Genomic DNA, 20,134 nt, shown 5'->3' on the forward strand with positions numbered 1-20,134 from the left:
AATTGTATTAAACAGTTGACCTATTTCTCGAAGCATTTCTATGGAGACACTCTATCTGTATAATCTAAGGAACGGATAAAGGAATAAATACCAATTATATCACGGTTTTTACCAATTATTCTTAGGTTAGTAACCATTTTACTTCAACTTTTCGATCTGATCTTTTATAATAATATTATTTTATTTGCCAGAAACATAATGAATGAATGAGTACACTTTATTTGCATTATACAATATAGGTAATAAGCAATACAATTAATAAATATAACGATACAATTGTATTAGTACAGTAAGGCGGTGTTATTGCTGAGAGCAATCTTTTCACGATAACCTTAAGGTAAGATCTTTAAAACTACGCAACGGATTTTGATGCGGTTTCTTTGAATAGATAGAGTGATTCAAGAGGAAGGTTTATATGCATAGTACATGCATAATATTGTAAAGGAACACTGATAATTTTAGAGGTTTCTAATGTAATGTCGTAATGTCATGTAATGGAGGACCGGCGACGCTATTTAGTATCAGCATTGCATACGTGCGATGCCGGGGCGTGTCGCTAGTCTTAATTTAATTTATATGTCATATAAGAACTACCAAAATCAGCGTCTAATTTGGCGAGTAACGCCCGTTGTAATATTTATTTAGTTATTCCTCTGTACCCAGTAAATTCACGCCATATCCCACCCATCAAACCGAAACAAATTCTGAAACTAATGTAGTGTGGCTTGGTATAGGAGGGTCCCGTATATCTATGTTTTTTGATTAATCATAATTATTATATCAGCCTTTAACTGTCCACTGCTGGACATAAGCTTTCCCCATAAATGGAGATTTACCAGTAGTTACCACGCTTGGCAGGCGGATTGGCAACCGCAGTTAGGCTTTAATGTTTTAACCCTTAAATACCTGAAGTTTCAAATTTGATACCGGGATTATAAATCGCATTGGGCGCCTACAATCGATTTTATTTTAATATTTGGCTGTTTACATGTTACCAAAGGTTTTTTTTTCAAAATAAATATATAAAAATATCGTTTTGATTTTTTTACTATTTTTCCCCCATTAGTAAACACAGTAAAGGGTACATTTATATATTTTTTAATTTGATTTAAAAAATCAGGCTTTTAAGGGTTGAAAGACACGCTGCTGCCCATCCCTCGCCCTTTAGTTCCTTCTTACGACACCCACGGGTAAGGAAGGGGTGGCCTATTCTATGTTGGGGCACACACGGCCATTTTCGACTAATACTTACTCATAAAATTAGACGATACTGTTGGATAATAAAAAAAAAAACACATAGATATACAAGTAAAATTTTATTTCATCTCTGTAACTCATTTGTACAGTTCTCGTCAAATATGAAATGTGTATAAAAGATACATATAATTTTACTAAAGCGATATAATTCCTCCTAACATGGGATACACTACAATAATTGTTGATACTTCGAATACTACGTAACTATATACGATATATAATGGCATATTTAATTCTAGGAACGTCCTATATAAAATATTTTATATAATTCTTTGACAATTCAAACATATAGAGGTAGTTTTGAGTAAAATAAGTACGTATTACAAATATGTCTATTTCAGTATAGAAACATCGTACGCGTGTTTCAGTTGGTAAATGGGCACCAAACAAGGAAGTACTGTTACTGCGGTATAGCATTCACTTATCAATTCCCTAAGTACTAATTTTAGAACGTGATTATAAAAAAAGAACATGGCCGAACGCAAGAACATTTTTACTTATTGCCGAATAATTTATATGGGTATAAAATTTTAAGATTAATTTATTTATAATATTAAAAATTTTCTATTGAAAAATTCAATTCAATTCCGATAGTATTGATGACTGTAAGATATTTTTAAAACAATTAAAATTTTTTTTATCTTTTTTTATTTAGAGGTTTTTATCCTATAAGGATATGTCAGCCTCATCATACCCTAATTTTATAAAGAAATACAATAATTTAAAATTGTTTTCCACAAATAACGAAATGTGGAAAAATTGTTTCAATAAAAAAAATCGAGTTATTTTGATTTAAAAACTACTAAATTGGTTTTGATAACATTCCCAAGGGACCAATCTGGTAGTACATCCTTTCAGATAAAAACAAATTACAAATAGGTTTACAACTGACGGAGTTATGAGGTAACAAACAAAAAAAATCCATCGAATACAGAACCTTATTCTTTTTTTAAAATCGGTTAAGTGTCTCATTCGCTCGTATTTCCGTGTGCATATTACGCGACACCATCTTCGATTCTGAACGGGTTTTTAATAATAAATATTCTTGCATTCGACGGCCATTACTCTCGTCTTGATTCCTTAAATGTTTGCGTGATATTTTTTCTATTTTATGTTCTGTTCTGTATTAAGCTCCATTTGATATATGTTATTTTGACAGCAATGATTTCTACTACATTATCACTAGTGATATACCGAGTCGGCACTTTTTGCTATTCGAGTTTTTTCGTACTCGTTACAAGCATATAGTGAATATGATTCGAGTCCGAAAACTCGGACAAGAACTCAAGTACTTGTACTCGAATATTTTTATTTTTGATGTCTACTTTTATGAAAATACAGTTGTATAATATTTCCTTTAAGGAAAATATAAGTAAAATGCAGAAATTGAAAAGGATAAACATTCGAGTAGAATTCGAGTAACACAAGTACTCGAAACCTCTATTCGATTACAGTGTACTCGATTTCTAACTTACATACACAGTAATATTACGTTATATAGATATATTGAGTACTCGAACACCTGAGTACCTATTAGGAATTCGAGTTAGTTACTTACTCGAAACAGTCCGACTCGACACATCACCAATCATCACCACTTCTTGTACATATTATTTCTTATACACGATGATAGTACAGTACGTATAGTAAAAAAAAAAAAAAAAAACTAGCATTTTACAGTACCTACATTCAGTTTCAAAATATTAAAAAATTATATAAGAATATATGATATAAACATTATAACACTGCACACAACAATGTAAGTACATAAAACAATCAGATAAATTGACTTAAGTCGTTTATGTTAGTCTTACTAGAATATAGATATCTAATACTTTTACTAAGAAATATACTATACTAATAAACTATACTAAATTAGGTTAGATCAATTGAATATCATTGTTGCTACGATACCACTAGTTTAGGTGTTTTGTCCCGCACCTCCACGATATCATTGTGGCAAATTAAAAGCATCTCCATATTATATCGTGACGATAAAATCGTACGATATCGTGGCGTGCTCAATATCGTCATCTCCAATTGCTAAGTGATCAAAACAAGCTCTGTAATACTGGTAAAGCAAAAGCCCGTTTATTGATAAAAAATATGGGTCTCGTTCAATTGCTTGCATTTAATACAATTCTCAAACATGTAAGTTTTTAGCTTAAGAGAAACCAATGAAGAACTATTTATTAAAAACAATAAAATCAGAAATTAGAATTTGTAAATTAAATGTTTTCTTTTGGAAATAAGTTATAATGATATGACTGGTTAATTAAAAAGTTATTAGAGACACCACATACTAATTTTTTTGATTGACCGACTCATATATCAATGCAGAGTAGTAACCGATGAATTTAGAATCTTGAAATTTTGCAGAGGTTCACTATATAGGGCAGATGAATAATAAGATGGGAATTTTGAAAATTCAACCCCCAGAGGGGTAAAACGGGAGTGGGAAGTTTGAATGTAATATCATCAATTAAGAAGTTATTGATGAAACTTAAATTATATTTTTATTGATATTTTATTTGATATATAACCCTTTTTATCATTCTTATTTAGCTTTGTTGACTACCAAAATGTGCATTTGGTACCAGTAGTAATTTTTGTTTTTATTATACCACTGCTATTATATTACAAGCGTGGCAACTTACATATGCCAAGCGTGGCAACTTACTGGCAAAACACTTATGGGGGAGTGCTATGTTCAACAGTGGATAGTTAACGGTTGATATGACGATGAAATTAGGCTTTATTGCGTTTAAGGTCAAAAATTGACATATAGAGTATAAGCGGTGTGCAGTTTTGGCATCTATTTAAAACTTTAATCTGTATTATCTTATAATAGAAATGAAAAATTTCAATTCGAAATAATATCTCAATGCTTATTTGCTAGCATACATTAATTTATTAATATTTGTACGTCCAATGGTGGCAAAACATAGCGTTCCACTTATATAAGACTCAAACAGTTTTTAACTGTACCTGTTTATTCAAATAAATTATCGAATGATTGATTGATTAAATGACAATGATTAATAGCGATAAATACAAATAAAACAAGCATTACCAGTCTAATACAAATGATGTTGTATTTCATAAATATATTAGGTTACAGGTATTATTTGACGTCACTGATTGGCCAATCAGTCATTTTAAAATTAAAATATAAAAAAAAAAACTTAAAGCAAAGCTTTATTAGATCATAGACATCCAGTTACCATTACCAGGCCCTGATGATGAAGCCAGGAGATTGTTAACTACAAATCAAAAAATATAAATCTGCCTACCCCAGACTCCATGATCAGGTTGGCTCTTAGATACCCATAATATTGCATTTCTTAGGGTTTACTTATCAATTAATCCTGATACCCGTTTACCATCAGACGGGCCGTATATTTGTTTGGCATCGTTGTGTAGTAAAAAATGGAAGTTTTTTTAAGAACTCAACCCAAATATACAAATTGATATTAATCAATTCAAAATTAAAATAAAAACCTTAACATTTCAGTGACAATCTCACGACTTAAAAAAATTAAGTTAGTACATCAGTTGAGTACTAGATTGTAAACCCCATGTAAAATAGTTTACAAGTTATTTATAAAAGTTGAGAGCGAGGTTATGTTAGACGAATAAAAATATTAAAAGATAAAAAGCTGCGTGAAGCAGTAATCGGATTGCTTCCGACAAAATCAAATCTCTCTAGTATCTATTTTATAACAATAAATTGGAAAATAAGTGTGCGCCACCCAAGATATTTTTGTTGACATTTAATCGATAGTATTATTTCGATTTTATCGACAAAGTCTCCTATCTCAATCGGTATTGATATTTTTAAATCTGCCGATTTATCAGTTAGAAGAAAAGTGAGCAAAGTATATACAATTGTATGGATTGTCGAGGGAAATTAGAAGCAACTTCATACAATCGCACAAACCTTGCTCCCCTATTATATCGTGACGGTAAAATCGTACTATATCGTGGTGCGCTACGATAAATTAAAATGATCTTAGACAATATCAATAACAAGTTAATTTATCGATATAATCGAGATATTGCGAGAAAGTCTATTTTAAAAACAATGTCGATTCATACGAATGATTTGGAGCGACCGATACTGAGTAAATTAAAAATAAACTTATTACAATAAAAGAAATAATGGAGACTTAGATTAGAAGGATTCAAAATAACTTGAGGTTAACTTGAATAGTTCTGTTCTACGTCTTTTTTCCTACTAGTGTTGCCTAGTAATCGTTGGGTATTTTTTTTAATGGGTGATAACGGTATGGTAACCTCGCCAACGCTATCGGTTTAAACTGGCGAAACACCAGTGAGAAATGACAGATAAGGATGAGGGCAGGTCAATTAGCTCATCCTGACGAATTCAGTCATTGTATACCGATAGCGTAGGCGGGGTTACCATTCCATTATCACCCATTAAAAAAAAATGTTACAGTCGATTTTAGATTATTTGGCGTTCCATTAATTTTGCCTACTGCAATAGAAAACGAGCGTCTCGTCTATGTATGTATATAATGGATTATGGAAATCCATACAATTGGTACTATTGACGGTATTGCTTGAATTTTAAACTATTTAATATATCACCCTCATACCCTACAGCCTAAATGGTCGCGTACAACGCGGATTCAGAGATGTTTTCTCCCACGAACACTCAGCTTATCAGGAATAAACTCCCTGCCGAGAGACTACAGCATGGGGTTCTTCAAAAGGGAAGTAAAGAGGTTTCTTTAGGGTGAACGACGCGCGTGTAACACCCCTAGTACTGCAGACGTTTATAGGCTACGGTAACTGCTTACCATCAGGTGGGCTGTATACTTATTTGCCACCTCAGTGGTATAAAAATAAAATCTATAGATCAATTCTGGATTATATATTATATAATCCAGTATCGATTAATTAATCGACAATCAATTATTAAGCAACACTAGTATCTACCTGTCAATATCGTTTGAGCTATTTTTACGTCCAAAGTGAGAGCGGGCAGCGTTGCAAGTGTCACATGTACGTATTTTACAATTTATCGTATGCTCTTATAAATAAGGTCCATATTTCGTAGATCAGTAATCTCTGAAGTTCCGGTTGGCCTTGAAGGAGCCGCCGCTGGGCGACGAGTTGAGGAACAGCTCGATGTAACGGTGATCCATGTTGTTCTTGTCGCGGCGCATTGCCTGCAACAATGGCAATGCATTTTAATCATATATTCTAGCACCTTTATGACTCACTTGAGTAAATACTACTAGTTTAATTTACATGACTAAAATATTAAATTATTAGTAATGCGGACTACCAGTTCCATTGTTAGCAATATGCCCATCCAGGTCGACCTCCACGTGGACCCCCTCGAAACCGTCGTGCTGAATTCCAGGTGAATTAATCACGATAGGCTAACTGGCCTGTCTTTTCATTCTCACCTAGACAATCCATCACTGGTGCCCCACCAGTGTATATCGTTAGCGCAGTCGGGGTTACCATTCCATTATCATCCATTAAAAAAACTGACCCATTGCTAGCAATACATCCTCCTATCAGGTCGTCCTCCATGCGGTGCCCCGCCAGCATATGCGGAATTAAAAATATCACAAACGTAAAAAACTTTTAAACAACGACTCCATATCTGGTAAGTTCTTATTTCTTCACCGCACTAGAATGAAAGAGAAAGATAGATGACAATTGCACAACTGACCCTCATGGCGTCCTCGTGGCACTCGAACTCGACATCGGCCTCGCCGGATGGCCGCCCGCTGTTGTCGTACAATATATTGATGTTCGTTGGCCAGATTGGTTTGAAGAACTGCAACATTCAATAAATACGAGATACTTTAAGCCGACTACTCAATAATAAGTGCCACGGTGAATCTACTGCGTTATTTTTTTATACAACTTAGAATGGCAAACAAGCTGACGGTCCACCTGATGGAAAGTGGTAACCGTCGCCTATAGACATGAGCAGTACCATGGACATAACAGAGTATACTGTTTCGACCATGATACCCCCCATGCGTTGCCATTCCTGAGGACTCAGGTGTTATTCCTCTGTACCCTGTAATTTCTATATTATATAGAGGAAAGATTTGATTTGTATGTTTGTTTGTAATTGATAAACTCAAAAATTACATAAACGTTTTGAGAAATTCACCCATACAAAGCTATATTACCAACGAGCAAAAAGAAAAGAGCAAATTTGTATTTTATAGATAGCTTATAATGAAGAAACGGTTATTACTCACGTAAGCTATATCCTGTGGCGTCGCTTTGAATGGCAGCCCGCGCATATGTACACTGTGACAGCCGCCGCCGCCGCCGCCGCCACCGCCGCGGTTACGGAACCCACCGCGTCCGCCGAAACCGCCACCTGGGTACGGGGGGAAGAGATTTTTAGTAATGGGGGTCTAATTGATACACCCTAAGAGGTTGACCTCCACGCGGTTCCCCCTAGAAACCGTCGTGATTAATTCTAGTGGAGTTCGTCGCGATGGGCTAACTGACCTTCCTTTTCATCCTCACTGGTACCCCGCCAACGTATCCCGATAGCGCAGCCGTTACCATTCCATTATCACCCATTAAAAAAAATATACCCAACCTGGTCGACCTCCACGCGATTCCCCTGGAAACTATCATGGTCAATTCCTGATGAATTCATCATGATGGGCTAACTGGCCTGTTTTTATACTCATCTATCACCCTTCACTGGTGCCCCGCCAGCGTATCCTGTTAGCGCAAGTGGGGTTACCATACCATTTTCACCCATAAAAAAAAATCCATGATATCCAAAAGATCCAGGGAGTACCGCGAGGAGTATGCCGGGATCAGACGGCCATGTGTTATATGTATGTATGTTGTATATATGTTACTATAATCATGTATTTATTATTAACTCTGTCCCATGCGCGCAGTAATATTATATCGTCTATAGACGAAAATAGTATTAAAAAACCACTGAACTAACCTCTGCCAAAGTTTCCTCTGCCACCGTACCGTCCCGAGAACCTATCATTCCTGTCGTACGGCGTGGGTCTGTAGCCGCGGTTGTTACGGAAACCGCCCTCCATTCGGGCGCTGTACGCGCGAACCTCGTCCGCTGAACTCCGGAACACTTCTATGTATCTGTGAATGACATCTCACGTTACAGGTACTGACAGATACAGGTGCTGATGTCTATGGTGAAAAACAGCTACTTGAATAATTTAAATTTAAAATTATATATACATGTTAATATATGTAGGTCGTATTCATACATGGCACGTATATGAGTTAAAAGAGCAACTATCCTAAAAATAAATGTTTTACATAGACATTATGTATAATTGTAACTTACATTCTAATTCTAAACAATTTTAAAATGCTCATTTACAGCGATATTACACGATTCAGCCATACTAATTCATCCTAAAGATTCACTGGTAGAGAATGCCTATAGCATTAACTGTTCATTTTGTACCACATTTTATTGGTCAATTTAGTTTAAATAAATAAACAAATAATTTATTAATTGGAATGCTTCACTGCTGCATTTACAATATTCAATTAGAAAAGTAGGAGTGAATCGTATATTATCGCCACTAGATCCTATCTGAAAACATCCATATATTTGTGACATAAAACAAAAAATATTAAATTAACAATAATATCCAAAATCTACAATAAATAGATTAAATATATATATATATATATATATATATATATATATATATATATATATATATATATATATATATATATATATATATATATATATATATATCAGACAATAATGATTACATGTAATTCTAATTATAAAACTTATTACTATTTTATTTCTAATAACTTATGAATGTACACGGTTTGTCACAATCGTAGTGTAGTTTGTCATTTATCATAATCGTAACTTATGGATGTACACGGTTTGTTACAATCGTAGTGTAGTTTGTCATTTATCATAATCGCAACTCATGATGTACACGGTTTGTCACAATCGTAGTGTAGTTTGTCATTTATCATAATCGTAACTTACGAATGTACACGGTTTGTCACAATCGTAGTGTAGTTTGTCATTTATCATAATCGTAACTTACGAATGTACACGGTTTGTCACAATCGTAGTGTAGTTTGTCATTTATCATAATCGCAACTCATGATGTACACGGTTTGTCACAATCGTAGTGTAGTTTGTCATTTATCATAATTGTAACTTACGAATGTACACGGTTTGTCACAATCGTAGTGTAGTTTGTCATTTATCATAATCGCAACTCATGATGTACACGGTTTGTCACAATCGTAGTGTAGTTTGTCATTTATCATAATCGTAACTTACGAATGTACACGGTTTGTCACAATCGTAGTGTAGTTTGTCATTTATCATAATCGTAACTTATGTATGTACACGGTTTGTCACAATCGTAGTGTAGTTTGTCATTTATCATAATCGTAACTTACGAATGTACACGGTTTGTCACAATCGTAGTGTAGTTTGTCATTTATCATAATCGTAACTTATGGATGTACACGGTTTGCCACAATCGTAGTGTAGTGTGTCATTTATCATAATCATAACTTATAGATGTACACGGTTTGTCACAATCGTAGTGTAGTTTGTCATTTATCATAATCGAACTCATGATGTACACGGTTTGTCACAATCGTAGTGTAGTTTGTCATTTACCATAATCGAACTCATGATGTACACGGTTTGTCACAATCGTAGTGTAGTTTGTCAGTTATCATAATCAATTACAAACCGATTAGTTTTTTTTTTTTATCTAAAACGTTACAATTTAATTTAATTGGGATAACAACAGCTTTTTACAAAATTCAATACATATTACACATTTACAACATGCTAGCCAATTATAGTTAGCAACAGCGTAAAACATAAGCATACGTTAAGCAAATAAAACTTACAAATCAGACGCATAGACAATTTTATCAAAATCTGTTCAGGAGTTTATTTTTGAAATCAAAACTGTTGGTTTTACCACAATTGAAGTCGATTTTTTTATTGAACGCAATGCTAATTATTACTTATTAGATGTATGTTTCCTTTCTAGTTTTAATGTGTAATATGTAACGTGGAACGTGTAAACCTTAGAACATTTATTTTTAAATACTGTCAAATTTGATTTTTCGATGTATTAAACAATCTAATAACAATCACTTGCCTACTAAATATTTCTATTTTTATATTTTGTAGTATTTTTATAACCGTTGTACATATATAAATATTATTTCCACTAAAGAGTTATAATTATTTTATACAACACTTGAAACGGACAGTATACAAGCAAGCAGTCCACCTGATGGAAAGTGGTACCCATAGCCTATAGGATTGTCATGTTTTCAAACTGCCAACAGTACTAGTATTACAAATGTAAACTATATGTCTACAATTACACCAATAATTTTATGAAATGTATATTTTATTACACCAACATATAAATATAACTATATACTGTTGAAATTTTACGAAACTTATGACGAATTTTATGAAAATGTATCCATTAGCTTTATGAATTAATCAAGATATTGTCTTATATATGATAAGTGTAATAAGATATACATAAAAAGAATAGAGATATCACGATACTTAAAAACTAATAGGTAATTAATTATAAATATAATAATACACCGACACCTTTTCATAAGAAATACCACAAAAACATATAATGTTCCACATCTTCATGTCTTCCCCGCTTCGTGGCCCTGGCGTTCGCCCCGCTCCCCGCGCCCCTCGCCGCCCATACCTTCGACAACTCAACATCCAATCACGTATGCACTTTGAAATGCTACCATATACTCTCTTGTACAATACTGTGTTTAGGTCATAGACAAGACATATTTTTTTATTTCTTATTAAACGCGCCATTATAGGGGTTATTAAACCATAAATATACAGGATCATGTGTTTATTTATAAGATGTAAATACAGAATGGAGAAATTAAAAAAAAAAAAAATCACTCATTTATTCTAATATATAAAATGAAGGGCATAAAAGATCTTACACATTTATTAAGGGGGCAAGAGATCTCATTTATTCTAACATACCAGATAAATGGGGAAAGGGCATGTCACAAATTTAATCCAATATACAGGATAAAGGAGGCAAGACATTCCCCTAGTTTATTCCAACATACCGGATGGAGGGAACAAGTGATCTCGCTCATTTGTTTTAACATATCAGATGAAGGGGAATAGAACATCTCACTAATTTATTCCAACATAGTGGATGGAGGGGATAAGAGATCTCGCTCTTTTATCCTAACATACCAACGAAGGAGATAGGACATCTCACTCGTTTAATCGAATATACAGGATAAAGGAAACAGGACAGGCCACTGGTTTATTTCAGTATAATTGATGGGGGGATAAGAAATCTCGCTTATTTATTCTAAGATACAGTTGGGGGACATGAGATCTCACTTGTTTAGTAATTTATTAATTTATAATATAATAACCCCCAATGAATTGGAAAAAAAAAAATATTGTAACTTCTTTTTGATTAATTAATTTCGAAGAAATAAAAGAGAAAGTTTTGAAATAGAATGGAGCTTTTACGGCGGTTTTTATGACCTAAATACAATAAAGTGGTAATTTGCGGTAGCATTAGAAAAGCGCATTAATTTAACCAATTTTTATTAAACTATTCCCTTACTCGAAGAACAATAATTGGTTGGGCTCTATGGTCTAGAGAAGAGAGAGGAAAAACGGAAACAGAAGTGCACGCGTCATTCAAATATCCAATGTCAATACCAACGTCAATAACGTAAATGAATATTTAATACATACTAATATTTCTGATAACAGAATAAGGCCCCCCATTCCTTTCCCGTGGGTGTCGTAAGAGGCGACTAAGGGAGGGCGAAGGATGGGCAGTAGCATCCTCTTAAAACATCTCCAAAGCCTAACTGCGGTCGCTAATCCGCCTGTCAAGCGTGGCAACTACTGGCAAAACCTACCTACGAGGCTTATGTTCGGCAGCGGACAGTTAAAGTCTGATATGATGATGACGATTTCTGATAAAACAAAACCTATAAAGAATAGACATTTACACAAACAAACAAGTTAACAATTATTAATTTTAGAATAGTCTTTGATACTAAAATATGTAAATTTTAAATTTATACTGGCTGTAGACACTATAAAACAGCACTGAATTGCATTTGTTTAATTGATTTAAAAAAAAGTGGAGATTCTTAATTCGTCAGAATTTAAATTTTTTTATGTATGCTCCTCGATTACTCGAAGATGCGTGGACCGATTCGAAAAAATATTTATTTATTTATCTAGGAATCCCCTAGAAATTTTATCAAGATCAGTTCAGTAGTTTATTTTTTAAATTAAAATAACTGGACTTTTTAAATAAAAAATATTTGATTTTACCACTATTGCAATTGGTTCTTTTTTGTGGAACGCAATCTTAAACGCACAATAAGTTTCAGAACTAGACAATATTTACTGCGAGACGCTAATAACGACACGACTTAAGGAGACTTGTCATTTCTTTTATTTAATAAAGACACGAATCTGGTACTTGTGAAGCCCAGCCCTCGTAATTTTATGTCTTTGTTCTGTAGACCATAGAGCAAAACAATCCTTATCCCAAACATATCCCACCCACTACACCAAATATTACATTGGTGTGGTTTGTGAATGTGCAACACCCACGGTGGACATCTTAAGATTGTATATTACTTTTATAATAACAACTAAATGTCATTAAAAAAAAAAAAGATGTAAATTATCATTGAATAAAGACTGTATACATTCCAGTTGTTAAGTGTATATCAAAAAAAAAAATTAATCAATAAAATAAAAAAAAAATTAACAACACACCTTGAGGATTTTTTTTTATACAACTTAGAATGACAAATAAGCTGACGGCCCACCTGATGGAAAGTGGTAACCGTTGCCTATAGACATAAGCAGTACCATGACATAACAGAGTATACTGTTTCGCCCATGATACACCCCATGCGTTGCCATTCCTGAGGACTCAGGTGTTATTCCTTTGTACCCTGTAAATTCATACCATATCCCACCCTTCAAACCGAAACACAGCTACTTCACGGTTGAAACACGAATAGGACAGAGGTACCCAAGCAATCGACTTTTATACAAATTCTCCCTCTGGTAATACATTAGATTCTTATAGATGTTTCTAGCAAATAAATTTCATTTCATTTCATAGATAATCTTAACTGACGAGACATCAGGGTTACCAGATGCCATAAAAATGAAGGGAATCGTATAGATTAGAAAAAGAAATTACTACTATTATTTAAAAAAAAAAACTATTAAAAAAAAACACCCAAATTTCTACAAACACATTTTACTTTTTTCAAGAGTTACTTTCCTCCAAAATTTACTTAAAAAGGAAAAAAAAAATTCTATCTGGCAACGCTACATGACGTTTATATATATCGACAAACTAAATAAAAAAAATATGACTTTAGTCGACTTTGATTTTAGTTGATACACCATTCACAACTGATAATATATACAAAGACAATATCTGCATATAAAAAAACAAAACTAGATTTCAATTTGCGAGTACAAATCATCCACAAGAAGTATTCATTACAAATAAGATTGTCACCACGGCGTCCACAAACCACATATTAAGGAACTGGCCCCCCACCTGTGTCCTATTTTCTCCCTGTCCCTGAGGAGAGCCTCCTGAGCGCTCTCCTTGTCAACGAAGTGCACGAACGCCTCGCCCGAAGCCCGCCCCGTGTGGTCGGATAGCAAGTGTACCCCATCTACGGCGACAGTCAGGCCTGCCCCACCCGACGTGCAAATAAAGATCAGGTTATGATATTTGTGTGACCCGTTCTACTTCACTGTGGTCTATAGTCGAGATGTTTCTACCACAATACTGGCAATGTCTGTGTAATCGGTCAATTTTACATATTTCTGAGTGATCATTCAAATAATATTTATTAAAATAGACTTGTTTACAAACTCTTTTAATTCGTCTCACTTTATGATTCTATCACTGGGCTCGGAATATTGTTATCTGCTAAGAAGAGCCCGCAAGAAATTCAACAGTTAAATTTGTCAGTGAGCTAAAATATCAACCATGTTTAAAATCTACCACTGAAATCATGAAATTTTATGCAGAGTAATAGTATAGTATTTGGAATGGTGTAAGGGGTGCCTAACCTGGTCATATGCCAGTAAAGCATATACTATACAAGATGGGTCTATCTTCGGACACACTGCAGATTATGCAGTGAGAATTTTGGAACACCTGATGTGCAACTGTGATTCATTGTCAAATATGCATATGAGTCTATTGGGAACGACTTATCCAGAGCCAAGGGACTATAGATATTTTAAACCGCGGGATATACCAAAGGTAACACATGGAATCTATAAAATGATGGTATAAGGCAGGGGTCGAAGCACAAAAGACCCTAATAGGTCGACGTGCAATGGCTTAGCTGACCCCATACATGAATAAAAGATAAGATAAAAAACTTGGAATAGACACTTTATTTATTTTATGATTAATGCTGATTTTTATCTGTCAATGATGATGAATCAATGAAATTCAGAATATTACATGACATAAAAAAAAATATTATATTAATCATTCAGAAATATTACAATTTGTATTTAAAGTTTAACAGGAAATGCTGACATTGCCAGTGTTAGGATATGAACTTCACTTACAATTCATTTAATTCGTTCTCATAGAAATATATATAAAAAAATCCTATTTTTTAATCCACAATCAATGTTTCAGCAGATGCATTTTATGTATAATTTTTATCAAGTAATGTACTCCATTAGGAATTTGAGAACACTACTCTTATTAACAGAAGATATATATATAAAATCAAGATATCCTGATATCTATGGTATCTGAAAAGCTTTATGGCTTAAGGAAATGACAGACTTTGGACGAATGGTCCATCAGTCTTGTATAAAAGCATACATAACAACTAAAGTATGTAATTAATAACATCATTTTACTAGTTTTTACCTGCGACTTAGTCTATGTGACCTAAATATATTTACTGACCAGGAGAAAAGCCTACAACCATCTCTAGGGTCCCATCCATCTCTATAACAAAATTCATCATAATTGATTCAGCGGTTTAGACATGAAAGCTTAACAAACAAACTCACTCTCGGTATGGGCAATAGGACTTAATAGAATTACCTAGAATCTAGCTAAATGTTAAATAATAGTTTTATCTTTTTATATATATATATATATATATATATATATATATATATATATATATATATATATATATATATATATATATATATATATATATATATATATAATGTTTTAATTTTAAATTGAATAAACACTTCTTTGCAATCAAATACAATAAATAATTACTCAAACAGGTCTCATGCAAAATTTCAATACAGAAACGGTGTATTTATGTATTGGACAGAAAAAAAATCAAATTGATCATATTACTACAATTCTGAAACAGTAAATTTGAAAAACACCTTAATTATTCATATATAACAAAGAAATGTGTTATACTGTGTACAACTTTAATTCTATAATATTATATCTTCCAAATATGAGTGTTTGATATTAAATCCTATAATTTATTTCATCAATTAAGTATGACCACAGTGAAGCTATATACACTGATAATTTACTATCCCCAAAAGGAACAAAAGTTGTGTTTAATAATTTTTTTTTTCAAAATTTTTATTATTGAAATTGAAAATATTCTTACCGTCAAAGAATTGAATGATCTCATCCTTGGAGCAGCCAAATGGCAGTCCACGGAGTTTGACTACTCCCATGTCATCGGTGACATTGGGTATGCCACCAAATCCGTTCTCATTTTGCCGCATAGCATTTAGAGCCCACTCCATGTCTTGCCGGTCAGTGGAGAAAACTGAAATTAAATTATTTTATAAAAATATATTTATATATTATTAAGGATTAAATGGAAAAGATGTATATGTAATTGTAGGATACAATAAACTTAAAAACATTTTTACTTGATATTGGGTACATTAAATTAAATTTACAGAGTACAGAGGAATAACACCCGAGTCCTCAGGAATGGCAATGCATGGGGGGTATCATGGGCGAAACAGTATACTCTGTTATGTTCCATGGTACTGCTCATGTCTATAGACGACGGTTACCATTTGCCATCAGGTGGGCCATCAGCTTGTTTGTCATTCTAAGTTGCATAACAAAAAATTATAAAATATGATTTAAGGCTTAGTACTTGCAAAGATATGCTTAAACAAGTACATCAGTAAACATATTCCAGTCACACTGATGAGGTTGTGGGTAAAAGCTAGCTGGTTTATGATGGAGTTCTGAGATAACAAACATGAAACTACATGGAACAAACAGCATGGTCTATTCAAAAAGGGCATATTAATGTTTCTTAAGAGTTTACAATGTGTGCATGACATCTCTGGTGTTATACGCGTCCATAGACTTTGTTAACCATGTTTACAACCAGACAGTGCCATATAAAACAAAAATATAAACAAATAAAATTGTGTTCCATAAAAGTGTATTCATAACATGTTTATGTTAAGTGTATTCCATAAATAAGTGGTTTTGTCACAAATAAAGTCTTTATTTGTGACAAAACCATTTATTGTGATATAAAAACTAAATTATTAAACCAATTTTGCTAAAATTTCTATGAAACAATCTGTAAGTATAACCTTCATATAAAAAAAGATAAATTTTCAAATCAGTTTACAACTAACAAAATTATAAAGTAAAAAACATAAAAAAAAAAACTAATTGAAAACCTTCTTTTTTGAAGTCAATTGAAAATATTTGTGTTTCACAAAAAAGAAACAGCTTGGAACTTTCAAATCACAATAAAATTAATATTTTGTTTTTTTTTTTTACTCCTGTACTGATTGATATCATAAAGATTTTGTCAAAATTATGATGATTTTTTTTCACGGAACAGTATACTAATTTAATTACATAAATTAAGAGAATTTAATTATTATTACCTTCAATATATCTTTTCCCCATATTTTCTTTGTCCTTTTTGAGAGCAGCATCTACATCTTCCTGAGTTTCCACTTCAACAAAGCATTCTCCCGAGGGTCTTCCTGGGCGCACTTCTGTCATGTGTATACCTGTAAACAAGTTATAATTAAGTAAACTAGAGGAACAGTATACAGTAGTTAGAGAAATGAGTTCAACTTGTGGCAGGAGTGTATGATAAATTCAGAAAATTTAAAATTAATTTAATTAGTCCTGAACACTACAAGTACCGATACATTTATACAAGTATACTTATTGTAAAACACTGCATATTGATCTAAATGGTGTTGTGGTAATGTTGCTTAATCATAAATACATAGAAATAAGGTTAAAAATAAGGTTAGGAATTGTGCTATATTATGGTCATTTATTCACAGATGAAGACTGTGTATGTATGGATGAGTGAGTATGCATATATTCTATTTTCCAAATTCTAACATCATTTTATCAGTACCGCGAATGGATAACTCTGAATAATGAAGGCCAATGGACAGGGAAATTTTAGTTTTAAAAAAAAAAAAAAATTACTTAATGAAGAATAAAGATCTAAGCATGCACATCAAGCGAAATGATGCATGACATATGGTTGTGAATCATGGGCTCTAAGGCACCAGCAAAGAGTAAGATTAGCTAGTACACAAGAGCAATGGAAAGGAGCATGTTGAGCACCATGATTAATGATAAAATCAGAAATTCTGAAATAAGAAGAAAAACTAAAGTTACAGATATAATAACTCATATAGAGCATTTAAAATGGGGTTGGACAGGACATATGCTATGTTACAAAATTGATAAATGGAGCAGACAAGTAACTTTATGGTATCCAAGAGAAGACACTAGAAGAAAGGGGCGTCCGAAAATAAGATGGATAGACGACATCCGTCAAACCTTAGGGCCTTACTGGAGTAAAGTGGCGGAGGATAGAGTTCAGTGGAGAGAGCTGGAGGAGGCCTATGCCAGGAGGCACACCGAATTGAGAGATATATTATAATAAATAGAAAGGGAAAATATGTCTTACTAGGGTTATAGTGAATTCGGAATAAAAGGGCTTATATATAATTACTTGATGTAACTTACCTTCTTTGCCATTAACAACGTTAACGCCATTAAGAAAATCTAGAACATTTTCAACAGTTGTAGAGAAAGGCAAGCCGCGTAGTTTTATGATGTGGCTACTATCTCCGGATCCCAACATGATTGACTGCACTTAGAATAATTTGGAACAATTTTTTAGAAAATATGCTCACTATTGTTACGTATAAATTTAAATGTAAGATGCGTTTAAAAACAAATTCGAAGCGCCTTGATAGGGATAAAAATATTAAATGTGCGTTATAGAAGGACAACTTAGCTTGGCCGCCATTTAATAAATAAAATAATTAAAAAAAAAGTTTGTGTTACCAGCAAATAATAAAACTCTCAACTTTGGGTAACCAAGATAGATGAGTTAAATTATGGTCTGTTTATTACAAGTAATTGAAAAAGTTACATTTTCATAAAACCGTAAATACCAATCAATATTTATCACAAAGTTAAAGTCTTAGGTTAAAGTACATAAATCTTGTGATCGATGATTTTTATGACACAAACTGTCAAAAGGAAAAAAAAATGTTTCTACAACGTTGTATAAGTAGATATAATAATAAATTAATCCGAATGTCTGAAACAGTACGAAACAATTAAAAAAGAAGTTATAAATGTTTATAACTTATTAAAACTGAAATTATATAAGGAACATTAGCTATTATTGTAGTATCAATATATAAAATAAAAATTTATATGTAGCATGTAGCATGATGTGATGGTGATGACACAGCATACATTAAGGAAAATACCTAAAATTAAATCAAAATATTGAGAAATTGTGTTATACAAATACCTACATAAATAAACCGTTAGCATAGACGTAATATAACGTACTACGTATAGACAAACTGGCTTTACAACCCCAAAAACGACGAACACTACAAGAAAGATTTTAATTGAAAGACATTAGTGTGGTATTGTAAGTTTGTCTTCTAGTTTAGATTTTTCTTGTGACGTGCATGGTTCTGGTACTTTTTCTTTGCATCTATTCTCGGACAGAAGCTTTCGGTTCATTTTCTTTCCTCTTTAAGCAATTTTTATTAATTTAAATATGTAGGTACTTAACAAGATCTTTATTAGAATATATGTTTTATTTAACTTTTATTATAAACATAATTAATTTCAATATGAATACGCTTTTCAAAATATTTCTAACTCTATATGCTATACGTAATTTATTTTGACGGTTTTAAATTTTTTTATTTCATATTGAAAACCCTGATACTATATAATTATTTGTTTCTAACAAAGTTAGAAGAATGATTTTTTTTTAATAATTGTTATACTTAAATACAATTAAGTCTCGTAGACCTAAATGCAGCCCTCCTTACAGAAGTATGTTCATGAGATGTAAAAATTACATCTTATACGTATTACAAAATAAAAACACAATAATTTTGTACTTTATTTCAAAGTTTCTAAATAATAGTATGCTGTTTCACGCAATTATCTAAAGATTATTTACAAATACACACTCTAGTAACGTGTATTTTTTATATTTCTATAATTTATAATAGATTCACATAAAGATGTTTACATACTGGTAAAATGTTCAATCTGGTATATTTCTATAAATTACACTATCTAACAAATAGGTTATCTAACAAATACCTTTTTTCTACATTTGTAACAATGAAAATCATAAAATTTTCGGTATTTAATATAGTTTGAGTATATAGCTTATACAGCTTATCAATATGGGACTGATGTGTGTTCAAATGTGCGTCACAATTCGATGGAGCTTTATTATACATGACAGAAAAGACAGTGGCGCG

General features: G+C 32.6%; 1 protein-coding gene across 1 annotated transcript; it reads right to left on the reverse strand.

Moving 5' to 3' along the window:
• Window positions 1-1,301: 1,301 nt before the first annotated feature.
• On the reverse strand, window positions 1,302-18,650 carry LOC113518848 (heterogeneous nuclear ribonucleoprotein H-like). Its single transcript, XM_026903860.3, has 8 exons — window positions 18,351-18,650; window positions 17,237-17,365; window positions 15,973-16,137; window positions 13,899-14,037; window positions 8,231-8,388; window positions 7,512-7,636; window positions 6,968-7,075; window positions 1,302-6,452 (listed from the first exon to the last, which is right to left on the reverse strand). The coding sequence occupies exons 1-8, from the start codon at window positions 18,466-18,468 to the stop codon at window positions 6,342-6,344; spliced, it is 1,053 nt and encodes a 350-aa protein (XP_026759661.1). The 5' UTR covers window positions 18,469-18,650; the 3' UTR covers window positions 1,302-6,341.
• Window positions 18,651-20,134: the final 1,484 nt, after the last annotated feature.

The sequence above is a fragment of the Galleria mellonella genome, unplaced genomic scaffold, assembly GCF_026898425.1.
Source record: "Galleria mellonella isolate WM207_F2 unplaced genomic scaffold, CSIRO_AGI_GalMel_v1 utg1812, whole genome shotgun sequence".
Taxonomy (NCBI): domain Eukaryota; kingdom Metazoa; phylum Arthropoda; class Insecta; order Lepidoptera; family Pyralidae; genus Galleria; species Galleria mellonella.